This window comes from Sceloporus occidentalis, unplaced genomic scaffold (assembly GCF_023333645.1).
Source record: "Sceloporus occidentalis isolate IW3139 unplaced genomic scaffold, rSceOcc1.0.p SCAF_74, whole genome shotgun sequence".
Classification (NCBI taxonomy): Eukaryota; Metazoa; Chordata; class Lepidosauria; order Squamata; family Phrynosomatidae; genus Sceloporus; species Sceloporus occidentalis.
This window is the reverse complement of record NW_028317054.1, coordinates 3522828-3549631: the sequence shown is the minus strand read 5'-3', so window position 1 is coordinate 3549631 and position 26804 is coordinate 3522828. Positions and strand designations below refer to the sequence as shown.

General features: G+C 38.0%; 1 protein-coding gene across 1 annotated transcript; it reads left to right on the top strand.

Moving 5' to 3' along the window:
• The first annotated feature begins 671 nt into the window (after nt 1-671).
• Nucleotides 672-18367, top strand: LOC149285969 (corepressor of RBPJ and splicing regulator-like). The gene is made up of 10 exons (XM_089494673.1): nt 672-743; nt 1888-1982; nt 2492-2565; nt 3208-3218; nt 3999-4057; nt 5517-5565; nt 5687-5804; nt 14035-14141; nt 15483-15574; nt 17782-18367. Exons 1-10 carry the CDS (start codon nt 672-674, stop codon nt 18365-18367), a joined length of 1263 nt encoding a protein of 420 aa, XP_089350799.1.
• Nucleotides 18368-26804: the final 8437 nt, after the last annotated feature.

The following is a 26804-nucleotide window of genomic DNA, read 5'->3' as shown; positions in this document are numbered from 1 at the left end:
ATTAAGAGTTAGCCATTTTGGTGAAGCCAGTTTTTAAAAAAAAAAATAAAATTTTATGACTGTTGTAGAATCTTGATCCCCGTGTTAATAAATGCTGAGAAGCTGTAAAGCCATTTTTTAATGAACAGATGTCAGTTGGGGGGGGGGGTTAAGATTTCCTCCCGAAAAGTCTCCCTGCGCTGGATTACCGGGAAATAACAGCTCCCTTTTTTCACAAGCATTAATATGAATTTTAATAATAAAAAACATCTAGCAATCAATGTCTAAATTTAAATTCGGACTCAAATATATAAATATATATATTCTTTTTTTGCCGTTATCAAACTAGTTTTGACGATCCTGTACGGTAGCCATTTTACCACGTATAAGGCTGCTTATGATTTCTATTCTTCAAAATGGAGACAGGAGTACGTTGATTTTTGTCTCCTTTATCTGAGACTCTACGGTCTTACGCCTTTCGAGGAATCCGAGCGACACAATTTTAGCGTTGTTTACATGGGCCGGTGACGCACATCCGGGGGCCTACACCCGGAAGTGTTTTGTTGCCAGCAGTCTGGTACTTGTGTTTTCAGGAGGAGTGTTGCCGGTGTATTAAGAGCGGAGTACCCCTGCTTCTGCCCCTCAGAAGCAGTTATCGTCTGTATTGGTTTGTTAACCCCAGCGCCGCCACAATGGGGAAGTCCTTTGCAAACTTCATGTGTAAAAAGGATTTCCATCCTGCCTCCAAATCCAATATCAAGAAGGTAAGACAGGGTTTGAATGGCGCATACCGGGGAGCTTTCTAAATCAGCTGACCCGAAACTCTTGAAATATTAACCCTTTGATAAAGATTCTGTGTAGTGACTCGCCAAACCCATTGTGAAGATTCTGTGTAGCGACTTGCCAAATGTGGTGACAAAAATGGCTCTTCATACCGGTCGTCACAGGAACTGGATTATTTAAAGGCGCACTTAATTGAGCCACCTGCATTTAAGCAGGGATATCAGCCATAACATACTGGTGGCAAAAGCTCCGGCTGGGAGTCTTGGCTACGATCCCAGCAATGTAGGATAGGAAGGAGTCCGCATCAGACTGTGTGACCCTGGGATTCGCAGGCATGCGTATGAGATCTCTGTAACGTAAAATATGCTGTATTGTGTAATTAATTGCATGTGTGCTGTACAAAAATCCTGATCACTACCAATAGCTTTCTGAATGAGCTGTCACTTTACCTGTCTCTGTCCTTTAATAGCAGATTTGATGTAGCGACTAATAAGCAACGTTAACTGATTAACAACTTTACTACCTGTCCTCATCGAAACCTTGATTTGTTTACACATATGCTTCAGTAATGTGCTTTCCAGCAGGGATATCAACCGTAACATACCGGTAACCAAATCACCGGTTAGGGGTCTTCCATATCATTAGATCTGTGCAGGGGAGGAATAAGTCGGCCCCAGAATGTGTCACCCTGAGGGTTTGCCTCTTCGCCCTTAGATTGGAGCAAAAATCCTGACGCTTTGGGTAAAACCTTATGAGTTCCCGAGTCAAAGGGGTAGAACATACTCTAGGAAGGATCTGTATCTTTCCAGCATTTTACTTAAAATACTAATATTTGACCTCAAATGTCTCCTTTTTTTTTAACCTAACTCATTTTTTGTTATTAAAATGATTGAATCACCACATATCGTTTTGTATTATAACCCAACTGTTCTATTAAGCTGTCATATTTCCTTAAACACAATATGCATGGGATTGGACCCCTACCAATATCGGTTATGTATATACATATTTTTACACTTCTGTTTCTAAGGTTTTTATGTTATTGAAATCTTTATGGTGGCGCTCAGGTGTCATATGAAAAAAAACTCAAGCCAGAAATGTCACAAGCTATCTGCTGTTTTGTAGGTATGGATGGCGGAACAGAAAATATCCTATGACAAGAAAAAACAAGAAGATTTAATGCAACAATATGTGAAAGAGCAAGACTCCTATAACAACAGGTGAGGTTGTAAGGCATTTGTTTGCTTCACAAACCAAAAATATCAGCGTAACCTTAAGTGCTTGGTGTGATATTAAAGGTAATTGCAGATCTGATACTGGCCGTGGGATTCCACAACTGTGTTGCTGGCATACTCTTAATGTCGCAAAGTCCTTTCACACTTTGAACCGACAGCCTGTGGACATTAAATCCCATATACTCATTCATTATTATCTGAAGGAGATGACCATGGATATGGTTTTAAGTCAATCATTATCTGACTTTTCTGCTGTTCATCTGGGAGTCATAGCACACAAAGGCAAAGCATTTGTCCCAATGCTTTAATGAGCAGAACATTATGAATATAGCTGTGTTGGGGTGAGAGAAGGCGTCTTTAGTTGAAGCTGATACCTTCTATTGGGCCAGCACAGGAAAAGACTCAGTCTCAGGGCGAGGTCTGCTCTTCTTCTGCAGATCTACATATTTCCCTTTTTATACCGATAATTTATCGTCGTCTTTTTTTCTTTACAGAGTGCTTTTGGGCGATGAGCGTGTAAAGAATGGACTTAATTTCATGTATGAAGCTCCACCCGGAGCTGAGAAAGGTACTGAAAAGGAAACTCCCACCATAGTGTTTTTATTATTTTTAACTTAATGTATGACATCATTCAAATCCAATTTCAATAAATTTCTTTTAAATAGAAACCTATTTACATACCTTTCCGTGATTTTTCTGCAATAATAATTATTTTCAATGATTGTTTAAAACATTTTAATTAATTTAATGTCAAGGATAGTTATGTGCCCCCTTATGTTCAGCTTCTGTTATATATTCCTTGGCAGGTGGGTTGGCATTTATTAACAATAATACAAGAAGTATCTACTTCTTATTCACAGCAAATAAGCTTTTTCTTTTGTTCTTCAGTAAATAAAAAAAAAAAAAAATACTGGGTGGCCATTATAGCCATATGTACATTTTGCTTGATACCAATTATTCTTTTAGAAATTTTCCAATCCTACCCTAAAGTACATTTAATGTTTTCACGACTGCCTTACATTAGATAAGGTATATTTACAAGTGTATAAGTTCTTCTGAGCAATATTTAGTAATGTGAGGCAGTGCTATTATTTATTCTTTAAATAAAGTTAAGTTGGGCAGCACCCGTTTTCTAATATTTTGCTGTTTTTAGTGTATACTAATTGTATATTTTTTTTTCTTCCTCCCACTCGCTTGATCATCAATCAAGAATTAAAAGAGGTAAGTAAGAAATAAGTGTGCTTACAAAAAGCAAGATTATCCTTGATATTGTTCTGCAGATTAGATTTTATGGTCCTTACCTGCTATCAGATTATGTGTTAAATGCAGTCTACATTTTTTTGTGGTTTTACTTCTGTTGTTTTTATTAATTTATAATAGTACTTTTTCTTTTGCTTAATGTATATGTCCAGTTGTGTTAATCAGGAATGGCGTGGCAGATCTCTCCGGACAATGGTCACAACCACCATGCATAAAATATTGGCTTATTGTTCTATAGCTTCTCCAGAACTGCATCTCCTCCTATACCACCTTTTGTGCTTGGATGCCATTTAAGTTTTAGTTTATCAATAAAAAATGCGACATTGATTGCCTACTTTTCAAGTTGTCGTTTTATAGAAGAGATAACACAGAAAGGATGAATCAATAATGATTATGAATATTAAGGCATTTTATATGCGTATCTTTACTTGTTTTGTTCTGTAGGGGCCTAGTGGTTACTAAATATAATGTACATCATTATTTAGAGCATATTTTGTACAAGTTTAAAATGATTATCAATAATAGGAAAAGATGAGGATATTCCTTAATAAAAAGTAAACTTAGCCTTTATTAAAATCAATAAGTGTGTGTGTATGTGTAAAATATATATATGTGTTGTTGTATGTAATGATTACCACCAGTTTTATGTTTATCATTTTACTAAGGAATATCCTCATCTTTTCTTGATTATCTAAATTTGGATTGACAATAATTTTATTTTTGTTTTTTTTTGTCCTCTAGCAAGAGGGAGAGGCAACCGAATACAAATTTGAGTGGCAAAAGTTGGCCCCGAGAGAAAAGTAAGTTATTTCTGCTATCCCCCGTTACCAAAAAAATGAAGCCTTCTAAAGGTTGAAAAGACTCGTTGTAATGTAATTCTATATAGTTAATTGTTTCTGTTATGCACCAGAATTTCTCTGTAAACATCATCACTCATTTTCTTCCTTGCTACCATTCATGTAAATGGTATAGTTCCTGATTTTACTCATTTGTCACAAAACGTTACGCCTTTTTTAAGTATGGGCTTGACAGATATATAATAAAATTTATTTTTCTTAAATTACAATTACACTTGTAATATATTCATGGTGTCATCAATGGTCAGGTAGTAAGCTTCAGAGATGCAGTTATCAGATGCTGAAATATTTTGCTATATTTGTTCCACTTCTTCTCTGGCCTCCTCATGTTCTTCTGTCTTCTTTCTTTATCCCCCTCTCCCCCTGTTTTCTTTGTGAACCTGGCCTCCCGGGTACTTATTTTGGCACCCTTCCTAGCCCCCTAGTAACTTGTATATACACTAGCACACATTTTTTCACAGACTTGCACACGCACATACTCCCTTATACATCCTACACACTCATGTAAACATTTATGCCCTCTTACACATCCATGCTCACACGCACACACATCCATCACTCCCTCACTTACACCCTTAACCACAGCTTTTCTTGCGGCTGTGGGGAGCTTTCAATTTAACCAGGCGTGGAGCTTCCAGGCACACCCTCTCCCCCTTTCCTCCAATCAGAGGAGAGGCTGTCCTTGTGGCTCCTCCTGTTTGCAGAAGTGCATGAGAGGCCAGATACAGTCACGGAGAAAGAGCAGCGTTTCTGCGCCACTTTCTCCACAAATCTGTTTGGAAAGAACATGTCTTGGGGCAGCAGTATGACTTTGCTCTGTCAAAGTGCCTTCTGGGCTGGATCTGAATCCAATTATTCTGCATCATTAAAGGCCAGGAACAGTACCGCTCCATGCATCATCACAGTTAGTTTTTAGACCAACTTTGATTTACCTGTCCACTAAAAGATATTGTCTGCTTCCCAGACTGAAATCCAGTGGCCAAACATACTGTAGATATCTGCATTGTCTTTCCTGAAACCAGTCAGCAGATTAAACAGTTATCTTGATATCTTTATGATTTATGTTTTTTCAACCAGTCAAATCATTTGAACTCATTTAGTCATATTCTTTAATGTGACATGGAGGCTAAGGATAAAAATAAGTAGTTATATAGAAAATATGGATTTGTGTATTCCCCAATTATTATTTTATTAGTACTTCTTACAATACATATGTTCATAGTGTATGACAAAACTAAAACTGACAGCCTAGGACAAGCATTAGATTAAGGAGTATATTCTAAAATCAGTCTAAAGTAAATATTTTGGGCAAAAGGTTTAAAGATCAAAACATATCTTTCATTCTGATGTAACAGAACTTTTGAATGATTTTTGACTTATTATGTGTGTGTTCCTTTTTCAGGTATGCCAAGGATGACATGAACATCAGGGATCAGCCCTTTGGTATACAGGTAAATGTTATTTTAAGCAACACTTTTCTTCTCAACTAAAGTAATGAAACCATGAACATTTAATCATACAGCTTGGTATCTAATAGATAGTTCTAATGTTATGGCCCCTTTGTCTCCGTAGGTTCGCAATGTGAGATGTATCAAATGTCACAAGTGGGGTCATGTGAATACTGACAGAGAGTGCCCGTTGTTTGGACTATCGGGGATCAATGCAAGCTCAATGGCCACAGATGGATCAGGTAAAGAAAAAAAAAAAGTGTGATCTCCTTTGTGAGTGCTTTAAAGCCATTGTTTTAGCATAAATATTCTAAGAAAAATGGCAAGTCTGTGACTCCACTACAGCATTTCTGCTTTACACTTATTCTTGCAAAGGTTTACTATAACTCAATATAGCTGCTAAAGTCTATCCTTGTTTCTTGGCATATCTGGTATTGGTTGGCTATTTTGCCACCGGTGCAGCATGGCTTTTATCTCTTTCCTTCATTCCCTTTCTTCAGAACTCTATAGTGTAGTGAGACAGCCCATCAGCTCCTTTATATATATATCTGCGGCACACACAAGACCACTATTATAGACAGAAGCCTCACGTTTACAGCTAAGCAAGTAATCTTCCTCTACGTAACAGAGGGTGCTGCTGCTGACTCGCCACGTGCTGATCAACAGGAAAAATGTCTGATCCCTGCTAACATGCGGGTGCCACTACTCCCATTCTCGCTGCAAGAAAATATAAAGTATACACACAGACAAAAAAGTTATGTAACTACATCATATTATTATTAAAAATGGGCCGGTGAGAGTTGTAGTAAACAAGGATCATTTTCTCATTGGGACTCTCAGAAGCTGAAGCATCAGGGGTGTAAAAGGGGTGTTTCTTTAGGAAAACTATATAATTGAATCCAGTTTTGTGTTCTGGCATATTCTGAAAAATAATAGGAAAGGAATACATTTTTTCCCCTTTTTATCTTTATATCTTGTGAGATATATTACAATATTAGTTTAAATTGTCCTGGGAAAAAAATCTTTTGGATGTTTATATATACTTTTGAGAATTACTTACAATTTTGCATCAGGTCTCGGAGTGAATTTGATCCTTGCTTTGTTTTTTTTTTCTTTGTTCTTGGGTTCTAAAGCTTGTTTCATCATGGCATAAAAAGAATGAGAGGCTCTTCCACTGCGGCTGCAAATAGAAAATCTTAATGTTTGGAATTCAGAATGGCTAATTTATTCTAAGCCTAGCGAGTATTGATACTAAAATTATTTATTTTCGAATGCCCAGTGTGACATTTACATCAATACTTTTTATGGCCAATGTTGATCATAACAGCACCTTGAGTTAAAATACAGCAATCAACATGCATTTCAGATAAAGATGGTCCGGATGTTCTCAGTGAATTCCCAAATAGGATTTTATTAATCAGCTGTTTGAAAAGTCTTTATAGCAGCCACGCTGATAGTTTCTCTCTCTTTAATGTCTGTAACATCAATTCCTACGATTGTTGTTTAATTCTTATGTGTACAGTCATTCACTGTGACATTGATGGATCAGATTTCATTTCAGATCAAATAAGGTGTTTTTTGGGCCACTAAAAAGTCATAAACAAAACACAGAATTAAGTTAAATATTTTACGAACCCAGAAATTCATTCTGGGATAACCTTCAGGTGACTGAAAAAAAATCCTATTTTAAACATTGTTGTTTGTTTAAAAAAAAAAAAAAAAAAAATCTGGATTTTTTTTTTGTGGTTTGCCATTTACTGTGCTAGTGGGAATACAATATTTCTTTATAATTTAAACCTAGCAAATCTGCTGTCTTCTATAACCTGCCCTGTTGCAAGAAGAAAACCCAACACTAGGTTACATCTAAAAATATGCATCATTAGATGATGCTATGACCTAACAGCATGAAAAGTCAAAACAGACCCCTCTTGGTGAAGACCATCCTGGGTCCTCTGAACAGCGAAAAGCAGAAATTTAAAATGATGAAAAAGATTTGTACGAAGCACCACATGGCGGTTTGGTCCTAGAAAAGTTCAGAAACTTAAGAGGAAGACTGCTTCCAGCTTTCCTAAAGAGTGAGGTCACACAAGATGTTGGCTGAACGTACTGAGCAGAAGCCAATACAGAATGAGTCGCCAGACGTTTACTGCGAGATACGTTCCTGATAAAGTACATTCCCTTTTCAGACGGCCTCTAAACCTCCAGCTTATTTGCACGGTTTATGGAGGATCTTTCTAACGACCAAACTTTGTTTCTGTAGAAAATAGTTTGTACCGACCAACGCAACCTTCTGTTTGAAGTTGGGGAAAACTCAAATCCAGATGGTGCTGTGTGATATTTCAATATCGCTGCTGTTTTCCTAGCCATAAATTCATTAGATTTTCTTTCTTTGGGCGAGACGTTAGGAGTAAATCCTTCAAGTGATAGGTGCTAAAATTTTAACATACAATAGAAAAGGGGATATATATATATATATCTCATGTAATAATTATTTTCTTGCCAACACTGGCACTTTGTTGCATCTCTGTTCTGGATTCCAGTACCACCGCTATGCTGGGAACATCATTTCTTCTACCTTATCTCAAAAATTGGCTCCTACAACTTGAACCTCTATCTCCAAAACCCTTTTTCTTTGTTTTTCTTCCAATCGCCTCCATTTCTAATTTCTTATCTCCATCACTGTTAACATTTTCAGAATTTACCCAACTTCTGACCCTGCCAGCCCCTGCACCCCATATATCTCTGCTCTTATCTCCAAATGCTCTTGCAACCACCCTCTTTGTTCTACCTGTGGCTGTTTTCCTCAACGGTTAGCACTGCTAACCATTTGGATATCCAGGAATATACCCATTCTGTATGATTTTTCTGTACAGGTTTATTAGACTGTCCCTTTTGTATCCTAACTTTAAATGCTCACTAACAACCCCACGTATTCAGACAAGCTTAAAATCTACCCTCCTATCTGCAACATAAAGAAAGCTGCTATTCCCGCGCCACTGACTCCTCCATGTGACCCTCGCTACAATTAAACTCGCAAAAGCACCACCCTCATCCCCTCCTGTCGCAGCATTTACAGTAATGTTATTGTTGATTTCATGTATTGCCAATTTTATTGTAGTAGCGCTACTGAATGTGCCGGATCTCTATAAATAAAATCAAACCTCTATATGTAGATCTGAACATATATTTTAAAATCTCAACTCTTTGTTCATTGTTGTAATTTTTTTTCCCCATGAAATACTTTTCTGTACAAGTGCAAATGTGTTTGGTGTTTGTTCTGTTAATTGAAAGGTTAGACACTTTTTTGCTGTACAAGCATCAGAGTCCACGAGTCTTTAATTGCATCCAAACACTTCCCATATTGCCAATCTCCAATCAAAGTCAGCCCAAGGTTCCCGCTGCAAAAACTCCTAATGGCTTCCCTAGAGATTTTGAAATGGGCCCTAAATGTTCTTTACAGAATACAAAGGAATGTGAGCTGTATACTTCTGTACTTAGCGTTTTGGAAGAATGGCAGCAAACAGCAATATTCAGCAGGGACAACCATTTCGTTGATTGATATAAAAAGCTCAGCAATCATTGCCAAGCAAAGAAATATAGCTGCCATATTTTAATTCCTCTTTGCTGTACATCTGTTGACATTGTGGTAATTGAGAAAGCAGTGCAGGGTGTCCATACCTGATGTGTTCAGTATGTAGTGCTTTACAGAATGTTCTCTACCCGCTAACCTCACAAGGAGATTTTCTCAACAACTAACCATTGCAGATAGTTCTCGTAAACTACAAATAAGAAAACAAATCTGAAATTTTTCCAGATCTTCCACTTTTGTATGTGTAACAATAATTAGTAGTAGTTCTTTATCAGGGTAAAAAGATAGCATCCTACCATGTAGTGCAACAATTGCACAAGACATGGTTTTCCTAGCAATTATGCGGGGATTTTGTTTTAGATATTTTTAAAACAAAAAAAAATATTGTACACCAACATTTTGCATTTGCACCAGGATTGCATACGGTTGTTTCCCAAGCAACCATTACCATTAATCTCTCTCTGTATTTTCAGTGAAAATATATAGATTATTATTATTCACTTGAAAGTGGCAATGGGAAACCCTTTCACGCTGCTTCTCTATTTTATCATAATCCTCTCCAGATCCTTTTTATGTGTGTTCTTAGTTATGGAAAATCATAAAATACTGTATGATACTGAGAATTCTATCCAGTAAACATGGTGCCAAACAAAACTGCCTATTTTCCATCTTTGTGACAGATTCCTGTGTAACTATTATGAGTGTTAAGTAAACTTACTTCTTCCTTTCTCCGCTACATATGGAAGGGCAAACCGCCTCGACTTTCTTTCTCTTACTTGACGAGGCCCAAGACGCTGGGTGGGATGGGTCTCCCCAATTTGGAACTTTACTGGCGGGCGGCTCATCTCCGTCGCGTGGTTGAGTGGTCTGTTGGTGCGAGTCGCCTCTGGGTATCTGTGGAGGCAGCCGCTTTATCCTGCCCGATTGCGGTTCTTCCTTGGGTCCCCAACCCACAGCGTTGGGTCACGCATGCTCCTCATCCCCTGATTGGCCCCACCTTGAAGGCCCTTGGCCATGTGGTGCGGGCGGGGGGTCTTACGTCGGTCCCTTCTCCCATGCTCCCCGTTTCGGGTAATCCCGACTTTGCCCCGGGACGTGTTGCCGCCCGCTTGGTGCCATTTTCACCCGCGGACGTCTCCGTTCTTCGAGTCTGCCACGTGATGCGTGGCCCTGCTCTTAAACCCTTGGAGGAACTGACTGGGACTGCAACTAACTCTTTTCTGACTCTTTTCCTTTACCACCAACTGCAGCACTTTCTCTCCTCCACCGGGGTCTTAGCGGGCGGTGTCCGCCCTCCTACTGCCTTTGAGCAAATATGTCTCGAGCCAACGGAGCCTCCGCATTTGCTTTCTGCCATATACTCCCTCCTACTTGCGCCTGCGGTCATTACTAAGCCCTATTATTTCAGCCTATGGGAAAGTGATCTGGGGTTATCCTTCTCTTTGGAGGAGTGGGAACGGATGCTAATGATTGTTCATAAGGGAACGGTGTCCAGCAGAGTACAGGAAACTCTTTTCAAAATTGTTACCCGTTGGTATAAAGTTCCCCTTGATTTGCATAGATTCTTGCCCCAAGTTTCTCCGACTTGCTGGCGTTGTAACTCCCATCCTGGCTCCCTTTTCCACATCTGGTGGGAATGCCCTGCCATTAAGCCTTTTTGGCACAAGGTGGCTGCGGTTATTCGGGAGGTATCTGACCCTTCGTTCTCGGCCACCCCGGCTTCTATATTGTTACATTACACCACGGTCCCGTACCATGCTTATAGGGGTTCTATTACATTTCATTTGATTAATGCTGCGCTTACCACCCTTCCTAGATCCTGGAAGTCCGTCACCCCCCCCTCTATTTCTGCCTGGTTCAACAGGGTGGAATTCATTTACCAGATGGAGGTCCTTTCGGGTGCCTCTAGGGGGCAGGACCATACGGTGGAGCTTAAATGGTTCTACTGGCGCTCCTATGTTTCCTCCCTGGATGCTCGCCCAGATTCTCCTTTGATTTAAGTCTGTTTGTTGTTTCTTCCTTTCTCCTCAGGTCTATGCTCACGTACCATTTTGTTGTTTTCTTTTCTTATCCGTTTTGACTGCAGGCCACACAAGGTCTGGTTGGGTTTAATTCGTTCGGACCAAGTACCCCTTGTACCCGGGTCTCATGGCTGGGCTTTGTTACGGCCTGGTCTATGCCTTTTCTGTGATTTTCCGCTCTTTTTGGGTGCTATTCTTACTGTGGTCTCCGTTATTGGTTGCTTCATTCCTACAATGCGCTGCACTATGTACTTGACACATTTTTTAAGTGTTTTGGTCCGACCATTGTGATCCCGTGTCCTCTGGAACTCCGCTGTACCTATCTTCTGGGATTACATTTGTAAAGACGGCTGCTGTTCTTATAGTTGTGCCCTGTACCTATTTCCACTGTGCCTTCCATTATTGTGACATTGTGCAATGTTATGTTTTACTTTCAATAAACGGAGAATTGAGAAAAAAAAAGTAAACTTACTTCTCCTGTCTAGGTTTAGATGGAGGGGTAATATTAGGAGATATGCATATACAGTATGCACTATACAGTTGTGTGAAAAGTACACCCTCTTTGAATTCTATGGTTTTACATATCAGGACATCATAATCATCTGTTCCTCAGCAGGTCTAAAAATTAGATAAATGCAGCCTCAGATGAACACAATGCATATTACACCTTGTCATGATTTATTCAACAAGAGTAAAGCCAAAATGGAGAAGCCATGTGTGAGAAGTACACCCGTACTGCTTCCATATGAATTAAGTTGGTAAATAGCAAGGAGCTGCTAATCAAATGCCCTTGATTAATTGATCGTCATCAAGTGTGACCACCTCTATAAAAGCCAAAGTGTTAGCAGTTTTCTGGTCTGGAACCTCCAGTGTGTGTTAACCCAATGCCAAAGTAGGAAGATATCAGCAATGATCTTAAAAAATCAATTGTTGCTCCTATCAATCTGGAAAGGGTCATAAGGCTATTTCCAAACAATTTAAAGTCCACCACTCTACAGTGAGATATATTATTTAAAAGTGTAAAGCATTGAAGACAGTTGCCAATCTTCCCAGGAGTGGACTTTCTATCAAACTCACCCCAAGGTTAGACCCTGCAATGCTCAGAGAAATTGCAAAAAGTTCAAGAGTTACATCTTAGACTCTAGTGGCCTCAGTTAGCACATTAAATGTTAAAGTTCATGATAGTACAATTGGAAAAAGACTGAACAAGTATGTTGTGCTTGGAAGGATTGCCAGGAGAAAGCCTCTTCACTCTAAAAAGAACTTTGCAGAAGGCCTAAGGTTTGCAAAGTTGCATATGAACAAACCACAAGACTTATGGGACAATGTCATTTGGACAGACGAGACCAGAGTGGAGATGTTTGGTCATAATGCACAGCGCCACGTTTGTCAAAAAACAAACACAAAATACCAGCACAAACTCCTCATGCCAGCTGTCAAGCAGGGTGGTGGAGGGGTGATAATATGGGCTTGTTTTGCAGTCACCGGACCTGGGAACCTTGGAGTCATTGAGCCATGAACATCTCTGTATATGAAAGTATTCTAGAGTCAAATGTGAGGCTATCTGTCCAACAGCTAAATGCATATGGACAACACGATGACTTAAAAAGAAAAGAATCAAGGTGTTGCAATCAAAGTCCAGACTTCAACCCGATTAAGATGCTGTGGCATGAACAAATGCCCAAAAACCTCAATAAACTGAAGCAGTGTTCAAAAAATAGTGGGCCAAAATCCCTCCACAATGATAATACAGAAAATGATTACTTCACGTTATTGCTGTTTCTACAAGCTATTGAATCCTAAGGTGTACTTAGTCTTTCACACATGGCTTCTCCATTTTGGCTTTATTTTTGTTGAATAAATCATGACACAGTGTAAAGTGTCATGTGTTGTTCATCTGTGATTATATTTACATAACTTTTATACCTGCTGAGAAACAGATGATTATTATGCCCTTATATGTAAAACAACACAGCTCAAAGAAGTTATAGGCATATGGTTATCTTATACTGAATCGGAGATGAGGCCAAGTACTGATCAAGGTCTCTACATCAGTAAGCATTGGGCAGACTAGACGGACCAAATGGTTCTTACCCTCTGTCAAATTGTATGTTTCTGTTTCAAGGGTAATGCGTATCCACAGTCTGTTTTATATCGGCCTATACACATCAACCAAGTGTAAAGCCTATTTTAATAGCTTCTTACGTTTTTCTTTTCGGTGCAAAAGGAAAGCGGGGCCGTCACACATTTTCATTAAAAATCATATTTTTTTAATAATGGAAAAATTATAATGTAAACCAGCATCTTGCCAATATATGAATCAAATAGTTTGTCTCTGATACTGGTCCCAAGCCATTATGTGTATCTAAATAATGTATCTGCCAAAATAACGTGTCAAATAAGCATTTGAAGATAATTTTTTTGGTGCAGAAACATGCATCTTTGGGAAAAAAAAGCATGAGCCCTAGGTACTTTCTGTATGTGAAGTAATAATCAGAAATAGGTGGATTATGTGATGCTGTATCTTACAGTATCCGTAAAAGTTTATTGCCCTTTTCATAATACGTGATTTTTCCCATTTTTTTCTAAAAAGAAAAGTATTTAGCCTGCGAGCTGTGTGTTGCTTGCTTTCAGCATTACTAAGTTATATAATAGGAGAATCCCCTTCGTATTTAAACACAAACGCAATTATTTTGTATCCTGAATCTACCGGCTGCTGTGTTAGAAAATCATATCTGGTGCTTTTCTCAGCGGAAGATTATTGAGCTGATTTAGCTGCGATTTTACTTAACAAAGCTGTGGAGTCAGAATAAAGGTAGGAAGATTTCAATGATACGTTCAGTCTGTGATTCTTGTTCGCAGGGCCTTCGATGCACCCCTCGGAGTTAATGGCGGAGATGAGAAACAGTGGATTTGCACTGAAACAAAATGTGCTTGGGAGAAACCTGACCGTGAACGATCCATCACAGGTAATGGTTTCTTTTTTTATTTATCTACGTCCTTATCTGTAAGCTGAAAATATCTATAAATCTGTGTGTGGTTGCTGGAAATTGCTACTTAGGATTCAGTAATATGCATATCCGCAAGTTTAGGGAGACAGTGCTTTGAATTTGCCCCCTTCCCGTTACCCCCACTTCGAGATTAACCACACATGCATAAATGAAGCAGCATCCACGAGCTGAGAACCCGGGGTAATCGCCGTTATCACTTTGGTCATCTGCTGGCTGATCATGGAGAGCCGTTTGTAAAGAAAGAACTGAAAGAAATTTGTAGACCCAATCTCTGATGGCCGTACTGCACATTCTCTCGGTAGATCAGGATAAAACCCTTAAGCTTTAAGCTTTTATCGTCCCTGCACATGGAAATTACGGCTATTAAATATTCATAATAGTCTCCGCAGTGACGACACGCCTGAGTCCTAGTGGACACCCCATAGAGGCATTTTGTCAGCATGGAGCGCGAGTGACCAATCAGGGTAGATGATCAATACTACTTAGTTACAACCCTTAAGTTTTTTCATTAAAATGTAATTTTGTAAATGGTTGATGTTTAATGAAACTGTTTAATTGACTAATTAAAGGTGCATTATGAAGGACCAAGTAAGTGTTAAAGATTTTTTTATTAAGTTTCCATGTGAAAGTACATTTTATATTTTCAACAAGACACATTCTTTTGCTCCCAAATTTACTTCCGTCCAGGATATTTAAAACTTAAAATTTAGTTAAGCTGCACTTTTTGTTGTAGGTTCAGCACAATGGGGTAAATAGTGACTACATCCAAAATTGTACATGTAAACTGTAATTCTGCACTTGGTGGGATGGAAAAACTCAATCAATTGCTCAGATATAAAACCCACATAGACGCGTCCTGGTGAATATGTGAGCTACATGTGTCCTGGAAAACATGGGCGATGTGATGCTCCTTGTGATCTGCCAGAATGGTGGGGACCTCATGTAAGTTGGCCCCATTCCAACTACAAGCCACATTAGAGCTTTAGGGCTCAGCTTGTTGTCTTTATGACAATGTAAATGAAGGTAATAGGCTTCCACGGGTTATCTCATTATCCCCCATCTCCCGCTATACATTGTATTACATAGAAATAATTTTCTCTACCTCACTGGGGAGGAAACATATATCCTCTCAATCCGAAACAGGCTGTGTGTTTATATTTGGTTTACGTTTTTAAAATATTGATTCTGTTTAGTGTATTCTGTGCGCTCTGCAGAGATATTATTTGCTGTTTTGATGTCGGCCATGTCTTGGCAGAATATACTCTGTTCTACAGTTCTTGCCATATCTTACTCTTCCAGGGCTATGTTGTTAGCGAACCAGAAGACGAAGATGATCCAGAAGTGGAATTTCTCAAATCGCTAACTACTAAGCAAAAACAGAAGCTTCTAAGGTACGAACTGAAATGACTGAAGACATTCATGTATCACATAGAATAAAATAAGGAGGCTTACATTTATTAAGTAATGGGTTTCCCAGTGCCACGTGTCTACATCAGCAGAATTTACTTTTGGACATCTTGATGTTTTGGTGCTGGATCTTGTCTGTCATTACAACAAATCTGTGATTGATCTGAGTAATCGTTCAGATGCCTCTCTATGAATACATCAGTAGAAAGGCAACCAACAGGTTGCCTTTCTACTGATGTATTTGTAGAGAGGCATCATTAGGGAGGCTATGACCAATGGTGTGTTGGCCATTCAGCTCATTAATGACAGATTGCAGGTCTCTGAGAGCAAATGATTTTGCCCTCCTTATTGGTAATTTTGTCTTAAACTTCCACTTGTTTGAAAAGTGAAGCCACGCAGAGTCCCCTGGGGCTTCCATAGGCCTTTGTGCCAGCTGTCACGGCATGGAAGCCATTGTCGTAGAATAGCGGCCCGAAAGGTGGGATCGGTGCAGTCAAGTCTTTATTAACTGGACTTCATACAAATAACCCCGGAAGTTCCTTGGAAAAATTGTCACTTTTCATAAAGAGCTTCTGTAGCAGAGAACATACAGAAAACAAAATATAAAGCATTTCTTCCGCAATACAAATCATTTTGTGTGATCTGCGGCTTCAACGTGTAACTTCATGCTCTCCTAGTTCAGGGAATGCGTTACGATTTCCTTTAAGGAAAAGTAAATCCCTGCAGAGAAGCAATCACATCCGATAAGAAAGAAGTTATTGTTATTTCATTAACTATGTATCCGTGATAACAATGCACCCGTTTTTTTGTGGTTAAGAAATATAAAGGAACGCTCTCATGTATGACCCTTTCCTCCCAGGTGTCCTTATTGAATTATTTAATTTTCCCAAACAGAAATAGGGCTGGCAAATCTAAAGTCTGATTTAGCAGCGTGAGATGTGTTTTGTGGAGTCGTAACGCATGCTATAATTGATTTTGTCCGTCGAGAGAAATATTCCACAATGCTTAGAATAAAGGGAATTATAGGATTTACGACGTGGATTCTTGAATACTTTCCCGTTGGTTATCTTTGTAACTACCACAGGCGTGCTGATGTTATACAAAACAGCTGGGCATTAAAAAAACATTTACAGATTTCTTGTTTTGTATATTAAAGGCACAAACCTAGCAGGTTATACCCGTAGAAATGATTGAATACCATCACTATCCCAGTAGTAATCATTCATGGGTGTGAATTAGTGTTTTCATTAAGCTTATTGTCATTTTGTTAAAGGGAGACTCTAGCCCCTCTATGCCTGCAAATCCACTTTCTATCGCTAGCATACATGAGACTGGCCACTACTCAGCTGTCCCAATGAAGTGTACCTAAGTACACTAACTACTTTCATTAGAGGCAGCCGGGGATAGAAGACTCAACTCCGCATGCGCCGGTTTACATGCAGTAAAGTGCATTGGCATCCATGCAATATATATATATATATATATATATATATATATATATATATATATATATATATATATATATATATATTGGGGTGAGTTAAGGCTAGATGAACAATCTTCTTGTTACATTGCTTTTAGAAGGCCCATTGCAGATAGCTATTCACCTTAAAGGGTCCTTTACAAATCACATACTTTTACATAATGTGTTTCACAATGAGTATGTAGAGCATTAACAAAACCAAATATGCACAGTTGGCTGAATTTCCAGAGATGCGCACATGTTGGCTCAGCATTTTTGCGACCTGATCATACTGTTTCATGTATTGCTGGATAGAGGATCGTTCGTTTACATATTGGGCTACATAATGGAATAAGGGAGTTGAGCAACACCAAGGATCTCATAAAAAGTACATAGAAGCCTTATTAAGTATCCACTAGTGCCCAGACTTCCAATCCACCTTTCCTTTAGGCACAAAGACTACTGGAAACCCCACACCCAAATTTTAAACACCCCTAAATAAAATGTACTATGTTTGAAATGGACATAGCACAGACAGGGTTAAAAGGAGTTGTAATACATCTGTTTTGACACCCCGAGAATCCAGCCCTTTTGATGACAAAACCCAATGCAGAATCCAGAATGTGTGCAGTATGTTATATAAGTGCAATTAAATCCTAGTTAAGTGTTTTTTTTTTTTCAAGGACTCGAATAAAGATGAGTGTATAATTGTTATTATTTTTTAAACAGAAAACTGGATCGTCTGGAAAAGAAAAAGAACAAAGATAAGAAAAAGAAGAAGCACCGGAAGAAGAGCAAGAACAAGAAGCACAAGAGCAGCCGCAGCTCATCCTCAGACTCGTCCAGTAGTAGCGACAGCGACTCAGAAAGTGAGGAACCAGAAAAACACAGAAAGGAGACTAAAAGGGAAAAGCATACCAAGGAGTCTGGTGGTCATCGTGGATCTGAAGAAAGGAGAAAGGACTCGAAAAAGAGGGAAAAGTCAGAAGACGATTCAAGCAGATCAAAAAGGCATGACGATCCAGAGAATTCTGGGTGTAGCAGCAGCAAAGGTGTTACCAAGCCGCACGTGAGCCACCACCACAGGAAGGAACACAACAGAACCAATGAACATACCCAGACTCATCACAGAGAGGATGGATCAGGGAAAATCCACAAAAGGTCTAGATCCAGCAGAAGCCCAAGTGACGGAGGAAGAAGTCATCACCGGCACAGAAGCAATAGTAGAAGCAGAAATGACTACAGAGAGAAGAGGGGGAACAACAGAGAAGAAAGGAGAAGCAGAAGCCCAGAAAGGGGTGAAAGGAGAAGATAAACAGTAAAAGGCAAAAGAACTTGTATCTTCGTTCTTAAAACATTTTATTTCTGCCATTATCATAGAGGAACGTTTACTATTTGCTTCCAAAAATAATACAATTCCTTATGTTTTGTGAAAATTATTAAATGGGGTAAATACTTAATTGCATTCCATTTGTTTATACATTGCTGGAGATCAATGTATTACCTTTATTGTGTGGATATATTACCAATATTTACTGTACTTACTGTTACTTACAAGAACAGAACTCAGTTTTGGTTACCTTTATCTGAGTTACTTGGATTCTTAAGCAACAACAGTCCTGATTTAGGCATTCCCACCACTGCTAATGGAACTTGGACAAACTCAGTGTAATGTATTTAACTTCAGGCCCCAATATAAAAGGCATGACCATTTAGAACAGGCACGTATCGCTACTAAAACAGTGCTGGCAGTGCTCTTGAAATCCCCCATTAGGTTCTGTATCTATATATTTAACGACAAGCCAGGTAATTGGAAATCTTTTAAAATTCCCTATACACCCCAGAAAAGTGTAAAGAAAGCCCCCAATGCATTTAGGTTGCGTTGTATGGAGTATTACGAAGCTACCGATATGCAACATGCACATTACAACTGTATGGACAAAGATTTTTTGGCATTATTGCTGCCCATAATAAAGTGATTATTTTTTTCGTGATAATGTAGCCGGCTGAAACGCGCGTTCCTGTAATATTCACTGGTGGCTTTGCAGATCTGGGAACGCTGCAAACCTGTTCATTATGTTGTCATAGAGCCAATTAACACCAAGCAGAAATAGCTGCATGTTTTAAGCCTCAACCTTCTTTTTCTCGGTGTAGAAAACATATATAATTTTACAAATTGCCTTTTTATCCTGATCACACGCTTTGTTCAAAGCCGCTGGATGTCACTTCTTTCGGCAGAAAAAATATATAAAATATTTTCAGAACTCTATGTAACTATTTGGCTTCCAACTTTAATACAAAGAGGTAGCAGTAGGTTTGTGATGCTTGGAGATCCATTCATTAAAACATTGTTAACAATACAGTGATAAATGCACTTAATAAAGAACATCATATGTCGTTAGTCTTCATTGTCTTTAAATATACCAAAGTGTGGCTGTCCAGTACAAATTGCAATTCTTTTTTTTTATTTTATTTTTTATAATACAACTTGGTGTAAAAATATATACGCATACACTTTAAAAAATATAGTATTAATGTAAAAAACATTTGACATTTACGTTTAACAGCATCCTAGACTTTTCTTATAAGAATGTCAATTTTATATGTTCAGTTTCAGGAAAAAATGAGTCTTGCCATTTACACTAAAAAACAAAGCAAGAATTCAGCGCATAGCCAGCGAATACTATTCAAAGAACACCTGTCCATGGGATAAATATTGGCGATTCGGTCACACCATATAAGCGCCCCAAGTTTGATGAGTCCAATCTAATTTTTCATGGCTATATTGCTTACCAAGGAGCTGAATCAGTGCAACTGTTTTTCCATTTTAACCCAAAAAGGCTCTCAAGCAATTTAAAGCCTTCTCTGGGCAGGAGGGGTGCTTAACCCTGCAAATACGCACAGAAAACATACAGAAAGGGGAGCACACTATCTAAAAAGCATAAGACATAAAAATTCAGATTCCCGGCTTGCATGCATTGATTTGGCATTAACCAACTTACACGCAATATGTATCAGTAAGCAAACATGTAACAGCTTAAATTATTGAGTAGCAATGGGACCCAGTCTCAGTTTCTGAGATATCATTCACTTCCTTTCATTTCCTGAGGCTTTAAAGCCGTTGAAGAATATTTTTGTATGTTGCTGGCTTATACACGTAATAATGTGATCCTGGCACCTGAAAAAGGCATGAAACAGGACGGCATAAAACGTTTGTCTTGTGTTGGCCTGGGAACAGAAGGAGAAATTCCGGCAAGAACTCTCACCACTCCGTGGCCAAGCAGGCATCCCATGTTCAATGATGACACCAAGTTCTACTTGCCAAGCCATAGTTTCAGTTACATAAATAACACCAGTGCGTTCAAGGTGGACTCTGATGATGGAAGCTTTCAGTGGATGTGCCAGCAAGTCAACATCAGCGAGCCAAGGTGAGCTATAATTGATGGCCAATGCAACAATTCATGGTTTTTGACCAAACTCTCCTATGTTTATGTCAGGAATTGACAGAGCTAAGAGTATTTCCTTATTCCATTAGACTAATACAGAGTCAACAAACGTTTCTTCTTTACTGTGCCGTATGGAACGCTCACAGGCTATGGATACTTCCTGATATTAGCAATTATACCTGTGCCGATCTCAGGACGTATTCTGTCTCCTTCTTTGCTTATCTACCTCTGTCATGACCTTCAGTACCAAGCCTCCAGCCTTCACACGTGTCTTGTAATAGCCACAAAACTGTGCTGAGCTGAGCCTTATGAATATGCATAAGGGTCAGACAACAGGAAGTGACATCATGCCTCAGAAGAGCCAGAACTGCAGACACCCAGAGTAGAGTGCAAAGCAAGCACCTAATGTGTCATGATACAGAACTGGAATAAATAAATGTTGACTTAACAGAACCTTTGTGGATCATTCTTCATACCAAAAAAGGTTGAACAACACAAAAACTGCTTAGGTTGGTTCTACAAAGTACCTACATATGACTTAACTATCTAAGCGTCTGCAGAAGTGGTTCATCTGTAACTCACTAGGATGTACCTTAAAGCAGATATTTCACTTTTCTCAAATCCTATATAATTCAACAACTAATAATAACAATATGTAGTTTAGAAACATTGAAGGTCACTCTTCACGTGTGTCTGGGTGTTTGAAAACCCCTAAGGGTTCCTAACATAAGCTTCTTGCCCTGGGCCTCAGGTGGAAGAGAGTGGAGAAGTGGTGCTTGAGAACATTTGAAATATATTAAAAGACAACTTCAGAGATGTCCCTTCAAATAAAATAATAATCCAGACAAGGATTTCTCCCTGACCCCATCCACCAGAGGCTGAAATGTACGTTTGAGGCAGCTTGTTCTCTTGTTTTTTTGGATGTGGATCTTCCTTAGTCCGGTATAGATTTTATGTAGGTTTTGTTTCTGTTTCTAGTGATGCAAGCAAACGTAAAAACATCCAACGTGGTTCTGAATGGAGTAGTACCATAAGACAAGCTATTACGCTTGGCCTCTTCTCAAAATGTTTAAATGTTGAAAAGCTCTTTGGCGTTGTGGATGAGAGTCAATGGTTGGCCTGTTTGTGAATCCTTCCCTGCATAAACACCAGCCTCAGCTCTCTTTTGAGGCTAAAAATGGTATGACTAGTTAAATAGTGAAGACGCCATGCTGGTGTCTTTTGACCTTTGGGCCAATCCTCTCCAAATTAAGTACCCTGGGCATCCCACCCAAATCAAACCATTGCATTGCAGAATACCATTATCCCATTGTTACGATGTCTGAAATATGAAAGCATGCAGTGTGCAAATAGCCCTTTATGTTATTTATTGCAACAGATATTATTTTTGGATTTCAGCAATATATACAGTAATAATAAATAACACATTGAGCAAACATGAAACAGACAAGTCAGCGGTCAGGGAGGAGCACAAAGTCTAAATCGGATCCGAACCTGTTTCTTGCAGACCTTCCTGTTACGTATGGGTATTGTGTCTCAGATGGGTGTATTTTAAATTAAAGATGATTTTTTGTAATCAACATTCTGGCGAATGCGGCTAAAAAGTTAACAATTAAAGTTAACAATATAAAAACTAGACACCATTACAGTGCATGAATGTTCCAGTAGGAGGCGCTGCTGCTTTTCTAATGCACAATTTAAACAGCAGAGATTGCATTTAAACAAAATGCCTTAAATCAATAAATGCTTAAGCAGATCTTTTGACCAGAAATTATCATCAGCTTAATATTTCAGCCAGATAATAAAAATTTAGTTCTTATTGGAAAAAGATTAAAAGTGTTCATCATTGGCAATTTGTTGACAATGGTCTGTGGGGACCCTGGCCTAATAATATACTTTGCAAGTTTACATGTAGGTAATATAAATTACCTTTCATATTTGGCATAAGGCTCTGTAAATGCTTCAGCAGTTAATGACCATTTTCCATTAGCCTTTCTTATGACTCATTATTACAGAATGCTCCTGATTAATTTCTCCCATTTTGAATGTTAAACCAAAAATCTATGGTGCGCTTATTAGCTCAACCTCGGTGAATGATAAGCTGTGCCCCTCACCCAAACAACACAAGTGGGGGACCTGACATCTGAGGTTCAGTCAATGTCCACGTAAGGGTATGATGTATTTTAATGTTTGCTCTTTTAATGGCTCCAATATAGAATATACCAGATGGCTCCAATATAGAATATACAATATGGCTGCAATATAGAATATACAATATTGTCGCAATATAGAATATACAATATTGCACCAATCTTGCATATCCTTTAGAAAAATAACACGTTTGGCTTTTCTATATTCATACGAACGTGAAGAAACCAAGGAAACGTTATCTGCATGTTCTATGTAGGTGTACAAGTAGGGTTTAGGGCTAATCTGGAAAGAGAAAAGTCTCAGCGCAGGAGCTGATGTCATTCTATAAATACTGTAAGAATATATAATAGCTGCATGATTTGAAATAACTCGATGTGATGGCTGATGGTGAATGATTCTGTATTGAGGTAGCACAAGCGGAAATGTTTATCAGCATCCTGGCCTATATAGTAGTCGATGGTGGGCCTTAACCATTAACATTAATTCCTGATTTAACCGCAAAGGATGGTTGGTATCGAAAGTTTTTCTGGTTCGGAATCTATTTCAAATATAAACAATATGAGATGTCAGAAGGCAATATATATATGTATGTATATATATGTGTGTGTTATATATATATATATATATATATATATATATACAGTAAATACATATATTATTTCAAATAAATAACATTTAAGGGGGAGATCTTTAGCATAACTAGTTAGAACTAATTTGTCAGTTAATGGAATTGTTTTACAGATATTTTGTTTTACAGATATTTAAACATTAACCTCACAGAACATGAGTTCTCCTCGTAGAAGGACTAGCATTGGCCAATCAGTTTCCCCCAACCTCACAGAGGCTGCCTGAACCAATCAAAAACAATCAGCAACAGGTGAGATATGACATAAATGCCAAAACTGCCACCAATCAATTTGAAAGTTAAAGATCGATGACAATCCTGATTGGTTAACCTTTGATCATATGAAGTAAAGGCAGTATGAGGCTGTGGTGAACATGCGGACCAGCGCGATGATAGTGAGATCTAAATCAAAATGAGCAGAAGATCACTGAAGTCGAACCTTCTTAATGTATAGGAGGAGAAACACCCTATTTATCCAAAAACACATCGGATATCTTACGAATGTGCTTTCCAAATCTGGACAACTAAAAAGAATAGATTTACGGTAATTTTCATCAGCTGCTCTACTTGTGTGTGCATTATTATATACAAAGCTGGGGAAAATTATTTATTTTATTTATACAGACTAATTGCTGGTTTGCGTATATATATATATATATATATATATATATATATATATATATATATATATAAAGCTAGCATCAAAAGATAGCCCTGCTTGTTTGGGAAACAAATATATCATGTGTTTGGGTAGAGTACAAAAACACATTAACACAGCAAAAAATGTGTAAAAAAAAATTAAAATAAATAAAAAGCTAAAATAGCAAAATAGTCCAGGCAGTATGGGGTTAACCATTATTGACCAGCATTAATCAATTTATTGTCCTGTCCTGTTCTCTTCCTTCTCCTCATCCACCCTTATAATGGCTGCCTGGCCAAATCAACAACAATCAGGAACTTAGCCGAAAATGAGGGATAACAGAGTAAGGAATAATCATGCTCTTAGAAACATGGGATTTAAAGGCAGATAAGAACCATTTGGTGCATGTTTTTTCCTGCTTTAAAGGCGGAAACCTTAATCAGTCCTTGATCTCACCTTAGATTCAATATAGCCATATGCCTATCCCATGCATGTTTCAATTCCCTTACTGCATTAACCTCTACCACTTCTGCTGGAAGACTGTTCTACTTATCAACCACCTTCCCAGTAAAGTTAAATTGTTGCCACATGAAAACAAATCAAACTGTAATTAATAAAATATTTAGTGCAAAAAACAGACGAGCCCGATATATGTGTGATTAATAAATACAAGTAACTTATGACATCATATTGTCTGCATTCTTGGATGTATTGGAATTTAAACTTGTTGAATATCCAACACAATGTGAATGACTTAAAATCATGTGTACCAACAGTCTGGCTCTACTCAATGGCTTCAAGATCCCTGAGATCTGCTAAAGAGAGATGAAGGGAGTCCCTTTTATATATTCTGCAAGGCATTGGAAATATCACAAGATAGTCATCCCCTGCATTGCATTTGCTCAGACACAATACCAAGAAAAGAATGATTTTCAGTCTCAAGTGGAACATCTGGAAAGCTGAGATCTTTGATGCAGGAGCCATAAACCATGGATACAGCCCTGCCTTATTCTGGCATCCATGGGCTGACTCCAGAACCATTGTTTGTTTATGCAAACATGTAATTAATGTCTCCCATGTGATGTGTAACATCTGCAATCACTGGTGTATAATGACACAAGAAAGGTCTAGATACAAAATAGATGGTACTTATGTCAATCAATTACATGCTGTAGACCTTGTGTCTCATTAGATGCTTGAGAAAATAAAAAGTAAGGACATGATGAGACCTCTGCATCCCATGATCAGAGCCGTCTCCACACAAAAATAAACTGTTTTCATGCTAGGGATGTGAAATATTTAAAGATAGATCATATGTTGTCATCTTCAAACATGCTAACTCAAGCCTGCAGCATGTAAATTGATTTTAACATGTATGTGCCATGCAGGCATATGTAAGATGAATGCTTATTTAATTTGTTATTTTATTTATTATGTAGCTAGATGATACTAAATGACCTTATTTATTTAGATTTTAAAGGAAAAACACAGTTGGCATTTATATATTGAAATATTTTTTTAAAAAAAATTGTATACAATTCTTATTGGCGTCTTTTACATTTTTTAAAATTGTATTATTTTTTTATTTTATTTTGTTGTTTTTTATTATTATTTTATTGTTTTCAGTAGCAAGGCAGGCAGAAGTAGCAGGCAGAACAAACAGCTTAATTATGTGGGGTTGACACATCTTCTTGTTTATCAGCCCTTTTTTACCTGATCCAAATAACTAAGAAGGACTGATTGAAGATGTGGAAAAAAAATCAGCTCCCACTCCTAGGCAGGACACTGATCACAAATAAAGACCATGTGTTCATGGCAAGATTAAGGGCAAAACAAGAATAAAATGCCATTCTAAATTCCCTGGGTGGGAAAAAAAACAAAAAATCCTAATTTAAATCACCCTATTTCATCTTAATCTCCTACCTAGTGAATACCCATCACGGTGCATGATTTGGAGGAACTTGTTGTTTTTAGCTAATTTTAAGTTGTTTTAGTGATTTTCTGGATGCATTTTGCCAGGAATGAAAAATCCTTTAGTGGCTGTTTATGCGAAATGGGTAAGTGCTTTAAAAAAGAAAATTAAATACATTTGAAATACATTGAAATCTCTAGAAATAAATATCTATTAAGTTCTGTATTTATGTTGTCATTGATTAATTTCTCACTACCTCATTTGGTTTCGATTTAGAGCGATTTGATTCTAATTTAATTAGCATATAATTTGAATGCGCCTAATTACTGTAATTATGACATTCAGGTAAGGCAGCTTTAGGCTGGAAAGCAATTTTACATTTTCTAGGCTGCTTCTTGGTGTTATGGAATGGACAGGGGTTTCCTGCCCTCCTATCCAACAAGTAATTACTGCTTCTGGAAAATAGACAGTCTGCAGGTGAAATGGGGGATTTGTGTTAAAACATCCGAATTAAAGGAGACTCAGAGGACAACAAGAACAATGCTACAAAATCAGACCATAATATAAAAGCGTTAGCTATCTTTTCCAGAATTCACTTTTTTGTTATTTCTATCTTTCCTTTCATTTTAATTAAAAAAAAACCCATAAGACATAGAAAAATATTATAAAGTAAAAGTAATAAAAACAAGGCTGATACAATGTACATTTGGTAAAAAAAAAATCACATTTGGACACATTTTGCTCACATTTGCTCCTGGTCTGTGTATACCGACAAAAGCTTGTGATCTCATGCTATTGATTGTATACATAATGTTATTATTATGGGAACCTATTGATCACCTGGAGCAGCTATCCAGGGTGCTGAACATTTTGCATAGAGAAGCAGGACCCACTGGGGCGATTATGGATTCATGGATACAAGTGCAAAGAATTAAAGGTATTATTAGACGAGCAAATACAATGTAAAGGGATGAGATC